This window comes from Gymnoscopelus braueri (assembly GCF_963280865.1).
Source record: "Gymnoscopelus braueri genome assembly, chromosome: 18".
In the NCBI taxonomy this organism is placed as follows: domain Eukaryota; kingdom Metazoa; phylum Chordata; class Actinopteri; order Myctophiformes; family Myctophidae; genus Gymnoscopelus; species Gymnoscopelus braueri.
The window spans coordinates 2,737,722-2,751,023 of NC_137618.1; the positions used below are offsets into that span (position 1 = coordinate 2,737,722).

General features: G+C 42.9%; 1 protein-coding gene across 1 annotated transcript in view; it reads right to left on the reverse strand.

The window, feature by feature from the left end:
- LOC308105817 (inactive dipeptidyl peptidase 10-like) overlaps window positions 1–13,302 on the reverse strand; it is a gene marked incomplete at both ends in the record, with an annotated part of 142,989 nt that overhangs the window by 12,329 nt on the left and 117,358 nt on the right. Inside the window, 9 exons of the mRNA XM_080456742.1 lie at window positions 1,004–1,102; window positions 1,756–1,803; window positions 3,441–3,562; window positions 4,661–4,708; window positions 5,539–5,630; window positions 6,123–6,230; window positions 7,023–7,061; window positions 8,406–8,529; window positions 10,840–10,937. Coding sequence (XP_080312868.1) covers window positions 1,004–1,102; window positions 1,756–1,803; window positions 3,441–3,562; window positions 4,661–4,708; window positions 5,539–5,630; window positions 6,123–6,230; window positions 7,023–7,061; window positions 8,406–8,529; window positions 10,840–10,937 — 778 coding nt within the window. The remainder of the gene's footprint in view (window positions 1–1,003; window positions 1,103–1,755; window positions 1,804–3,440; window positions 3,563–4,660; window positions 4,709–5,538; window positions 5,631–6,122; window positions 6,231–7,022; window positions 7,062–8,405; window positions 8,530–10,839; window positions 10,938–13,302) is intronic.

Genomic DNA, 13,302 nt, shown 5'->3' on the forward strand with positions numbered 1-13,302 from the left:
TTTCAAATGACTTCATCTGCACATCCAACACTTCCTGGGGTTCTGACCAAAAGGCCATATGTGCCTTCTTGGGAGTGAGACTGTGTGTGTTGGCACATCATCTGTCATTTCATCCTCTCTGCTGTACTGCTGTTTTATCACTCAAACATTTTGTTTTCATTGCTATGTTATTTTACTGCACACAGAAATAAAATCTCGAACTAAAGCATGCATTGTGTGAGTTATTTATTTTATTTTTGTTTCGGCCTGGCGAGAGTATGTTTTGCACCCTGTCCGTCCGTCTGCTCACAGACATACGTCTCCGTATGTCTGTGAGCAGCTAATCTCCGGCACCGTTGGCCCGGTCGCTGCGAAACTGTGCACACACACACGCCCTGGATGCCAAAGCCGAACTTCTGCCTAATTTTTTTCAGATTGGCCTGTTATAGCGCCACCAGGAGGCTGCTTTTTGCAAAACATTTTTTTTTAAATTACTCCTACAGCATTTGTCCAAATATCACGCAAATCTGTACACAATATCTCTATAGTCATTTAACATTTTTTTTTAACTCCTTCCCTGCCACAGACGTAAGTGACGTGGTTTACGTTCAAACGCCCAGGCTGCCAAGGATGTAAGTTTTATTGTTTTGGTGGGTAGTTGTAGATGTATCAAATTGTGCTAAAAGGGTTAATGTTTGTTTTATAATGTAATCATTTATATCTGCAAAGTAACTAGTAACCTTTTACTTAAAGTAAAACTATAGACAATTGGAAATACTCCAGTAAAGTCAAAGTACCTCAAAATTGTACTAAAGTACAGTACTTGAGTACATGCAGGTAGTTACTTTAAACCACTGGTAGCATGTTGGCCCTTTAGTGTTAATCTATCCAGGAGTTTCCAGTGTCCACATATTACATTGATGGAATTACGGGCATCACTTCCGGTTGTCAGTCATTCAATTCACATTCCTACAGGAAGTGATGCCCATGATTCCCTAAGAAACGTGTGGATAGATTCCAGTACCAAAGTCATTGATGTGTATGGTTCTCCTGTCCCTCTTGGGTAAGGTCCTGTAAACCAGAGCCTCCTGTAACATCTCATTCTTCTCCACCATGACACTCTCTAGAAAAAGACAGAACAACTGCTTGCATTACTTTAAGGAAAGAAAACCTGAGATCTGCTATTTTTTGAAAAACATATATATTTTTTTGTTGCAAATCTTTGAAAAAAAAAATATATATATTTGTTTTAAGGAACATTTTTAACTCCGATCTGTGCCTCTGGGGGTCCCTGGAAAACTTGGTGCACCACTGATATAGCAACATACTGTTAGGATTTAGAAAACAACTATTAGATATGTATTTGGCCGCGGACCCCATCTCAAAATGTTTTATTCCAGGACCCCCCCCCCCCCCCCCCCCCCCAAAAAAGCAAAGATTTGAAAACATATATATTCAAAGATGTGCACACATTTTCCCCGATTTTTCAAAAAAATAGCCAAAGAAATCTTAAAATGACACAGATTCCTGGTCTTGATGGACACAACTGAAGTGGATGTTGGATTGGCGTTGCTGCTCATTTTCTGTTCAGAGGAACACGCTGGAGGCGGTAAGACGCCACAGCACAGAAAACCAGACTTAGCAGCAACGCAATCCAACCGTGTGGGCCACACGCACACGCACACACAACACACACACACCTGATGCAACAGATTGAAAGAGCGGCGCGCAGACAGAGAGACAGCACAAATTAAATTCAACTTGGAACGCACATACCTGTCATATCAGTCAGTCTGTGTAGAGTTGTTTGTGGAATTCCAGGACCTGGGGAAAAAAAAACAAAAAACAGCATTTCCAGAGATGCAGTTTGGCAGCAAGTATTTTGGGTGACTGATGATGGTGATCAAGGCACAATCTCGTTTGAGTTTTTTTTCAACCTATCCTTAAGGTCATTACACACCGGCGATTATGCGAATATACGCACAATTCGGACTTGGTCCGAATAAATAGAAAAAAGCTTTTTCGCTCGGCGAAACTGATGTGGAAGCTTGCATTGACTTTATATGTTTGTTTGTTTTTTAAACGTATTATTCGCATGAAAAAAATCGCCCCCGGTGTGTAAGGACCTTTACCTTTTTTACCTTTTTACAATAATTCCCTGTCACCAAAATCTCTTCTGGCCAGTTCTCCTCAGTGGCTGGAGCAATTGATCTGTATTTGCACACGGCCATTGACCATTAGCACGAACAGCCACGCCGGTTTTTCACGTTCCCAAAATGTTAATTCACATTTTTTTTACGTAAAAGAATTGGGGCTATGGGAGCCATCGTCTGAGACATAGACCAAGTAAGAGAGAATGTGTACCATGTTATAATGAGCGTTAGTGAGGACCCATTATATGAAGATAGGTTGAACATGTATGAAAAATATTTTGGACGTTTTGATGCTCTTCATTGACTTCATCTGCCTCTGATAATGGCACTGAAACATTAGTTTGTAGGAAAAAGGAGAAAACAGTCAGAAATGCATCAGAATGTGTTAATCAGTGTTCATTTTGACAGCAAATGTTTATTTTAGCTTTAATCATAGTGGGCTATTTTGAATAAAAATCCATTTAGTTGACACAGGTCTAGTTTAGTCTAGTTTTAGTCGACTAAATTTGATTTATTATAATTTATTTTGGCAGGCATTGATGACGTCATAATGCCAGACTTATGCTTCTGCCGAAAATAGCCGATCTACAAGCTCACAATGCGTCGCAGATGCGTTGTGAGCTTGAAGATCAGCTATTTTCGGAGTGTGACACACACGCACAACCAAGCGTATATGTACTTGTCTTAGTTCTACTGGATCTATTCTCCACTAGTCTTAGTTCTACTGGATCTCTTCTCCACTAGTCTTAGTTCTACTGGATCTCTTCTCCACTAGTCTTAGTTCTACTGGATCTCTTCTCCACTAGTCTTAGTTCTACTGGATCTCTTCTCCACTAGTCTTAGTTCTACTGGATCTCTTCTCCACTAGTCTTAGTTCTACTGGATCTCTTCTCCACTAGTCTTAGTTCTACTGGATCTCTTCTCCACTAGTCTTAGTTCTACTGGATCTCTTCTCCACTAGTCTTAGTTCTATACTGGATCTCTGCTCCACTAGTCTTAGTTCTACAGGATCTCTTCTCCACTAGTCTTAGTTCTACTGGATCTCTTCTCCACTAGTCTTAGTTCTACTGGATCTCTTCTCCACTAGACCTTCACTAACATTTTAGTCTAGTTGTTATTCGTTGACAAAATTGTCAATATATTTAATCATTGCTTGACAATTCGCTTCGATTTCATTTTCATTTTTATTCAGTTTTCTTCAGTAAAAAAAAAGGTAGTTAACGAACATTTTTTGTCATAGTTTTAGTCGACAAAATGAACATTGGTGTTGTTAATAAAAAACAGGTTTTAATTGGTGCTGATAAGTACCTCTGCAGGTGAGTAGAACATGCTGGTAGTCTGGGCTGAAGAGGGCGCTGTAGTAGGAGCACTGAGGTCTGAACAGGAAGCAGCTCACACACTGTCTGTGGAACGGATCCACTGTGGAGACTCTGGTTAAACACACACAGGGACCCCAGAAGCAAATATTTGAGTTAAAAAATGTTTTCTTTTCCCCACGATTTTGTAACCCTTTTTTCAAGTGATCCTGGGCGCTACACTCCCCCCACCAGCCTAGGGAGCCCAGGGCCAAGCTCATGCCTCCTTCAATGCATGAGAGCCAACTGACCTTCTTGTCACCTGACAGGGGGGAGTTTCCCCGGTTGGACGTAGCGCGTGGAAGGAACACGTTATTCCAACCAGTTCCTTTCCCCTCCATCAGGCGCCCCGGCTGTCATGGGGGAGGCGGTATAGTGACCAGGATTACTACATGTTTTTGTGAGGGTATTAACTACCCTAGGAGACACGGGGAGAACATGCAAACTCCACACAGAGTAGGCCCTTTCACCAACCCCACCTAGGGTGTGGGCGCTGATGAGCGGAGGAGAAGACACGCCCCCCAGTGCACACAGCGTCCCCGGCAGGAATCGAACCCAGGACCTTCTAGCTGTGAGGCGACTAAAAAAAAGTTTGCTTTTTTAAGGTGCTCGGGTGGCGCAGTGGTAAAGTCCCTGCCCACCACCACAGAGGTTGTGGGTTCGAATCCAACAAGGTGTAACCGGCTTTGTCGGGCGTCTATACGAACACAATTGGCCCGTGTTCGGGGGAGGGAAGCCGGGCGGGGAGGAGGAGGAGGAGGAGGAGGAGGAGGAGGAGGGTGATATCGGTCGTTGCATGTAATCCTACAGGCTTGGGGGCGGGGCGGCATCTGTCAGCGTGTTGGGAGTGTTGTGCGGGAGAAGTAGGACGAAGGCTCTACGTCCTCCTGGTGGGAGCTCCTCACTGGCAGTAGGATATGACAGCATTGACAACACAGACTTGTGTGAGGAGAGGAGTTAATTGGCATAACGACTAAATTGGGGAGAAAAAAGGCATAACAAGATAAGATATTGAATGATTCCGTGTGCGCGTATGCGTGTGTGTGAGTGAGTGAGTGAGTGAGTGAGTGAGTGAGTGAGTGAGTGAGTGAGTGAGTGAGTGAGTGAGTGAGTGAGTGAGTGAGTGAGTGAGTGAGTGAGTGAGTGTGTGTGTGTGTGTGTGTGTGTGTGTACCTGTACAGTTGCCTTTGTGTCGCTCCATCCTCTGTACTCAGGAAATAACTGCAAAACACAAACCTCAGCAGTTAGTTTAGAACCCTTCATCTGCAGTAACACACACACACACACACACACACACACACACACACACACACACACACACACACACACACACACACACACACACACACACACACACACACACACACACACACACACACTCTCTAACATGACATTAACCCGCCGCCAAGCTAGATTTTGATCAGCAACGTAATTTGTCTTAAATTGTGAGTGAATGGTGTTTATTATTCCCGGCAGCAATAATAAACACAGACATATATATGGTGTTTAGTAGCGGTAGCTAAATGTCTATGTGTGTTTTTGATGAGACGGTGACCAGTGGTGTAAAGTAACTAAGTACATTTACTCAAGTACTGTACTTAAGTACAATTTTGAGGTGCTTTTACTTTACTGGAGTATTTCTAATTATCAGTACTTTTACTTCTACTCCACTACATCTCAGAAGCAAATATTGTACTTTTACTCCACTACAATTATTTGAACACTTTAGTAACTAGTTACTTTGCAGATATCAATTATGACATTATAAAACATACTTTAACCACTTTAGCCCTATTTTATGCCTAGGCTATTTTAAAATAGCCGATCTACAAGCTCACAACGCGTCGCGTTGTGAGCTTGTAGATCTGCTATTTTCAAACATTTTAGTACTTTTACTTTTGGTACTTCAAGTATATTTTGATACCAATACTTTTGTATTTTTACTCAAGTACATTTTGAATTCCGGACTTTTACTTCTACATTGCAGTATTGATACTTTTACTTAAGTAAAACATTTGAGTACTTTTTCCACCACTGACGGTGACACTCACACACGGTTGGAGTTGTGATCGTAGGCTAAGATCTCACAGACCTCCCAGCTTCCCGAGGTCAGGTGCCGAAGGTTGACCTCCTGACCTTTGGACTGCAGGGGGGAAACATGAAACAGAATCAAAGGTCAACAGCGTGGCAGGACGGCACGGATGTGAACCGTCCTGAACCTCTCTGTCACCTCGCCTGCAAACCACACTACTGATGGATACAGGATAGGTGGGCACTAGCGGACATCTGGGCACCTCCATGTAAAAGTGGCTATATTGTCCAAAAAAATATTTGAAAAATGGCCTTAAATAATGTAAAGCATACATTTTGTGAATATGCACGGCACATCATAATCAGACTTAATGTTATCCTCCAACTGCTTGTTTATGCCCCAAAATGACTGGATATGCAGGTTTTGTAGTACATTGTAGAAATTGTAGAAACATTAGACCTTAATTGTCGAATGTTTAAGCATGTTCTAATCATGTATACCTTACTTTACTTAAAAACATTGGGAGCCACAGGGTTCCCATGTGGGTCCTCAGATCTATAAAAAAATCAAAAGCCTAACTAACTGCTGTGATGTGTCTGTTACCTGATGGGATATCATAGTGATGTGTCTGAACGCTCCACTTCCACCATGTTTCAGAGGCATGGTGATGAAGAACGTTGATCCATCCTTGGAGAAAACAGGCTCTTCATTCTAAAAACACACACAAAACCACAGGAAATCAACAGTGTTTAATTGTAGTACTTCACCTCACCACCAGGTGCACAGTAGGAAATTATTTATAAAGGTAACATGAGTTGTTACCCATGTACTATGTTAGTACTTGACAGAGATGGGACAAAAGTCACTGTTTTGCAAACTACAAGTAAGTCTCAAGTCTTTGCTCTCGAGTCCCAAGGCAAGACCACATCCTAAACCTTTTGTTTCGAGTCCCAAACAAGTCCTAAGCTTGTTGGAAGTGTTCAAGTGACTTGGACGTCTCAAGTCAAGAGAAGGCTCAAGTCAAGAGAGGGCTCAAGTCAAGAGAGGCTCAAGTCAAGAGAGGGCTCAAGTCAAGAGAGGGCTCAAGTCAAGAGAGGGCTCAAGTCAAGAGAAGGCTCAAGTCAAGAGAGGGCTCAAGTCAAGAGAGGCTCAAGTCAAGAGAGGGCTCAAGTCAAGAGAGGGCTCAAGTCAAGAGAAGGCTCAAGTCAAGAGAGGGCTCAAGTCAAGAGAGGGCTCAAGTCAAGAGAGGGCTCAAGTCAAGAGAGGGCTCAAGTCAAGTCGCGAGTCATTGGCGTTGAAGTCCAAGTCGAGTCCAATGAATATTTGTTTTAACTGCGAACCTTCCGGTTCCTCAAGTGGCCGCTCTACCTCCTCAGCCACTGCCACCGCATACAAACAAGCTGGCTGGGGCCGGGCTTCAATTAAGGTTGGAAGATATAGGTTGAAAATGTGTGAAGTCGTCCTTTAAGTGGTTGCACTTAAAAAGTCATGATTGTGTCTCACCTGCCGATCGAGCCACTTCTCTGAAGTCATCACATGTTTCTGAAATGAAATGAAAACGTGCATTTTAATAAACAGTATGATTGAGTAAACAGTAAAGGTCATCAGGCAAATCACTGATTCTCAACGTGGCGTCCAGGGACCACAAGGGACCACCAGGGACCACCACAAGACCCAACGGACCCTTACAGGTCTGTAACTCTGAGAGTGTAACAAATGGAACCAAATGGACCCTTACTGGTCCATCAGATTGGTGGTAGATTGGGGTCCCAGTGTTTATTTTAGTTTCTCAACCTTTTAAACTTCAGGGACCCCCAGACAGTTTGACATGCAGTGGATCAGGAAAGGAGGTACAGCAGAGCGACCGCTTGGGAATCTGAGAACGGCCATTTTCACCCGTGGCGTAGCCAGAACGCTGGTATAGGCTGGGCCTAGGCGGAGCGGGTGGGCACGCATGCATGCGCACTGGCTACGTTTTTTTCGTCCGGATTTTGTTACTTTTTTTCCCGTTTTTTTACCCGCTTTATTTTGGTTTTAGGGTTAGGGTTATGTTATTTAATTCATATTTTTGCCAGATTTTACCGATCTATTATCAGAAAAGTAATTATAAAGAATTTTACAAATTAAATTTCCAAACATTTTTTCTATCGATTGGGTGGGCCAGCTTTCTATGTGAGTGTGTCGCGGCCCACCCAGGCCCACCCGTGGCTAAATTAGCTATGTCTCTGAAACAGTGTTAAAAGGAGTTGCATATGTCATTTAAAACTGCAGGTTTTTATTACTAGCCTAGTGAGGGGTTTAGCTTGCCGCAAGCTGGTATAAATTATGTCTCTGTGTCATTTGTTTCTTGTTTTTATAGTGCAGTGTTGATTTTGACAGCAAATTTTGATTTAGTTTTAGTCATATTTTTGTCATCTGAAATGTTTTACTGTTAGTCTAGTTTTAGTCGACTAAATATCATAAGATTATAGTCGACTAAATCTACAGTTGATTTTGTCGGCTAAAATGTATGTTGGCGGTGCCTTGATGACGTCGTAATGGCTGATTTTACACTTGGTTGTATGCTGAAAATAGAGGATCTACAAGCTCACAACGCGTCGCAGCGCGACACGTTGTGAGCTTGTAGATCTGCTATTGTCAGAGCACAATACCCGAGCGCAACACCCGATCTCTTCTCCACTAGATCCCTCACTAACATTTGAGTCTAGTTTTTATTTGTTGACGAAATTGTCAATATATTTAGTCTTAGTTTTAGCCATCATTGCTTAGCTTTTATGTCGTTTTCGTCAGTGAAAAAAGGTAGTCGACTAACATTTTTCGTCATAGTTTTAGTCGACGAAATCAACACCGTTATAGTGCGAATAAATCAAACCAACCCAACCCGACCTTGACGCAGTCTCCTCTGGTGATGTCACACACCGTCAGGATGGACATGTTCTGAGCTCTGTTGACCCAACGCACAGCTGCCCTCTGATTGGTCACCCACGTCACCATGGTGACATAGTACTCACTACGGAGGGAAAACAGCTGAGGTCATTAAACGGGTTCAGATGACATACTGACCGACAGTCAGCAGCATCTGTGTCATTTTGGACCCCCATCTCAGAATATGTTGTCCCAGGGACCCCCAGAAGCATAGATCGGAGTAAAACAATTCCGCTTTAAAACATATATATATACATATAGACCCAGGGGTGAGCTGAAGGGGTGCTAGGAGGGTCGGCGACCCCTTAGTTCTTCTGACACTATGGGGGCTCCACATGCACGAGCTCCACATGCACGCGCGAGCACACACCGTCAGCCGCCCGCGAGCCGTCAATCATTAGCACAACAACGCACCGTTAGTGGCGAGCCGTCTTTAACACCTTAAACAATGGCCTCAACCTGGCTGCAAAGTTATCCCTGTCTAGCTCTGGTCCATGGCGTTAGAAGGAGTTATCCTTAACGTTATGGTACTTTCCATTCTTTCCCCTCGCACCGCGGTAGCGCAGCCTCTCGTCTGTAGTCAAATTTAAAAGTTGAAAGCCTATTCTACTAAGTGGGAACACTCTGAGCCCCCACCTCACGTCTAAAATACACCTTTTGGCCAGAAATGAAAATATTTCACCGGAAGGAAGAATCTGGTCAATAGGAACATTCCATTGACCAGATCTGTAGAGGGCACTGTGGAGTAATCAAAAACAGGTTTTAATTCTGGTGAAATATTTTCTTTTCTGGCCAAAAAGTTTATTTTAGACGTGAGGTGGGGGCTCACAGTGTTCCCATTTAGTAAAGTAGGCTTTCAACTCCACAAAACCGTCTTTGTTTTGGTGAGTAGCAAAAGGGTATTTTTTTTTATTTTTTACTTGTTTTAAAAACCACTGTTTTGAAAGCAATGTAAGTCTTTAAAAAAAAGTAATTCAAGTAAAGACAAGTTGACTGATTATTTTAAGTACTTATGTGTGGGTGAATCTTTGTAAAGGGCTTTTATATAAAACTAAAAGGAAAATAAAATAATTAATTAATTTAAACAAAAATAAAAACAACAAATTAACAATGCAACAAAATAATAAGAAATATAAATACATTAATAATCACATGTTGAATACAGTATTTCAACTAGCACTGAGCTGAGTGGTTATGTGCACATGCGTGCCAGTGCGCACGCACGTGCCCGCGCGCGTGCGTGTGCACGTGACGTCATAAAATATAGCCCCCATAGTTCAAAAATCCACAGCTCACCACTGTATAGGCCTATATATATTAAAAGATTTGCACACGTTTTCAAAAAAAAAAAAAAAAAACGCAGATCTACAAGCTCATAGCGCGGCACCGAATCTAAAAATGACACAAAGATTCGTTCCCTCGGGCTTAAAGGGTTAAACGGATTTAGTTAGCAGCATCTGTGTCATTTTAGATGTTTAGCGTTGGCTTCAGATGTACAAGCCGTGCTGCAAGCTTGTACATCTGCTATTTTTTTGTACGTTCTTTTAAAATCTTGAAAGTGTGAGAGCTACTGATTTAGAAGGCATTTCGGCCTCAGGTCTTCCTGGGATTTACAGGGAAAGATCAGCTCCTTTTAAAGATAGGTGCTTATAGCATTGGTTCTCAAAGTGGGTCCGGGGACCCCCAGGAGTCCTTGGGGGGTTCCAGGGGGTCCCCAGCTAAATGTGTTAATATAGCATCACAATCATTTTAACCACTTTAACCTTTTATACTTTGGCTATTAAAAAATAGCAGACAGACAAAGCTCCTTGCGCGGCACCAAGTGCCGTGCAATGAGCTTATAGATCTGCTATTTTTGAAAAATCACGAAAATATATGCATTTTTTTTTAATATATATGTTTAAAGCAAACATTTTTAACTCAAATCTTTGCTTCTGGGGGGTCCCTGGAACAAAATATTTTTAGATGGGGGTCCGTGACCAAAAACATATCATTTTGGGGGTCCTTGACATGATAAAGTTGGAACACCACTGATTATAGCAACATACATTTTTTTTGAAAACTGTTAGGATTTAGAAGACATTTTTAGAATCCCACAGAAGCAAAGTTACACATGTTTGCTTAAAAGATAATATTCATAGATTTGATTTTGCACACATTTTTACACATTAAAAAAATAGCAGATCTACAAGCTCATAGCACGGCACTCTGTGCTCTATTTTTGAATAGCCAAATAAATCTAAAAATTACGCAGATTCTTTCCCGGCCTAAATGGGTTAAAGATAGGTGCTATATAGCACCAAAAAAAGGTTCTCCTATGATTACAGGCCAAAGAAGCATTGTGTGAGTGTTGAGTTCACATGGTTCACACTTTGACAGTTAGGCGGTTCCTTACCTTTTCTCAAAGCTGTCAGGAGGGGGCAGTTCAGTGGTCAGAGAGCTGCCGTCCAGGCTGACCACATACAGCCTGACCACTGGATTCACCTGACCCATCTGCAACACACACGCACACACGCACGCACACGCACACACACACACACACACACACACACACACACACACACACACACACCAATACTTTTCACTCAAGTCAATTTTGAATCACAGATTTTTACTTGTAACAGAGTACTTTTACATTGCAGTATTGATACTTTTATTTAAAGACGGGGTGCCGTGATTTTCAGTGATTCCCCCCCCCTAAAACATGATCATCAGGTATTATGGTTATACTAGGAGGAAGATTTTTTCAAAAAAGTGTTAACATTACGTTTTTATGTGGACACGACTCCAGTTCATTAAGTATACCTGGTTCTCACCTTAGCACCTCCTCTACCACCTTAGCACCACCCACCTGAACCAGTCCCTCCTCCTCCTCATGCCCACACCTGTTGTGTTATGATAATGAGGGGGAGGGTATATTTCCACTGCGTCATTAAAGCGCTGTTTCTCTATTGGCACGTTTGACCCTCAAGGTTTCAGCCTCTAGGAAGAAACTCAAAATAGTCAGAGAAGACATAAAACACCATAAAAACACCACCAGGGGGCTTAATGAAGTTCTATCAACCTCATAGACACATGAAAGACAAAACCATGGCACCACCTCTTTAAGTAAAACATTTGAGTACTTTTTCCACCACTGACCATTGTATAAGGAGCAGTGATGCCCTGGAGGCTGATGTTTACTGAGATGATCATGATGTACCTAAACCCAGCAGCTGAACGTCCATAATAATGACAGCATGAAATGTCATCTCTGGTTCTCTCTCTGTTCATTCTGTGAATTAAAGGCACTGTGTGAAGGCCAGGAGGAGGAGCCATCCAACACAGACACTAGAATAGAGGAGGAGCCATCCAACACAGACACTAGAATAGAGGAGGAGCCATCCAACACAGACACTAGAATAGAGGAGGAGCCATCCAACACAGACACTAGAATAGAGGAGGAGCTATCCAACACAGACACTAGAATAGAGGAGGAGCCATCCAACACAGACACTAGAATAGAGGAGGAGCCATCCAACACAGACACTAGAATAGAGGAGGAGCCATCCAACACAGACACTAGAATAGAGGAGGAGCCATCCAACACAGACACTAGAATAGAGGAGGAGCTATCCAACACAGACACTAGAATAGAGGAGGAGCCATCCAACACAGACACTAGAATAGAGGAGGAGCCATCCAACACAGACACTAGAATAGAGGAGGAGCCATCCAACACAGACACTAGAATAGAGGAGGAGCCATCCAACACAGACACTAGAATAGAGGAGGAGCTATCCAACACAGACACTAGAATAGAGGAGGAGCCATCCAACACAGACACTAGAATAGAGGAGGAGCCATCCAACACAGACACTAGAATAGAGGAGGAGCTATCCAACACAGACACTAGAATAGAGGAGGAGCCATCCAACACAGACACTAGAATAGAGGAGGAGCCATCCAACACAGACACTAGAATAGAGGAGGAGCCATCCAACACAGACACTAGAATAGAGGAGGAGCTATCCAACACAGACACTAGAATAGAGGAGGAGCCATCCAACAAAGACACTAGAATAGAGGAGGAGCTATCCAACACAGACACTAGAATAGAGGAGGAGCCATCCAACACAGACACTAGAATAGAGGAGGAGCCATCCAACACAGACACTAGAATAGAGGAGGAGCCATCCAACACAGACACTAGAATAGAGGAGGAGCTATCCAACACAGACACTAGAATAGGGGAGGAGCCATCCAACACAGACACTAGAATAGAGGAGGAGCCATCCAACACAGACACTAGAATAGAGGAGGAGCCATCCAACACAGACACTAGAATAGAGGAGGAGCTATCCGACACAGACACTAGAATAGAGGAGGAGCCATCCAACACAGACACTAGAATAGAGGAGGAGCCATCCGACACAGACACTAGAATAGAGGAGGAGCTATCCGACACAGACACTAGAATAGAGGAGGAGCCATCCAACACAGACACTAGAATAGAGGAGGAGCTATCCGACACAGACACTAGAATAGAGGAGGAGCCATCCAACACAGACACTAGAATAGAGGAGGAGCCATCCGACACAGACACTAGAATAGAGGAGGAGCTATCCAACACAGACACTAGAATAGAGGAGGAGCTATCCAACACAGACACTAGAATAGAGGAGGAGCCATCCAACACAGACACTAGAATAGAGGAGGAGCTATCCAACACAGACACTAGAATAGAGGAGGAGTTATCCAACACAGACACTAGAATAGAGGAGGAGCTATCCAACACAGACACTAGAATAGAGGAGGAGCTATCCAACACAGACACTAGAATAGAGGAGGAGCCATCCAACACAGACACTAGAATAGA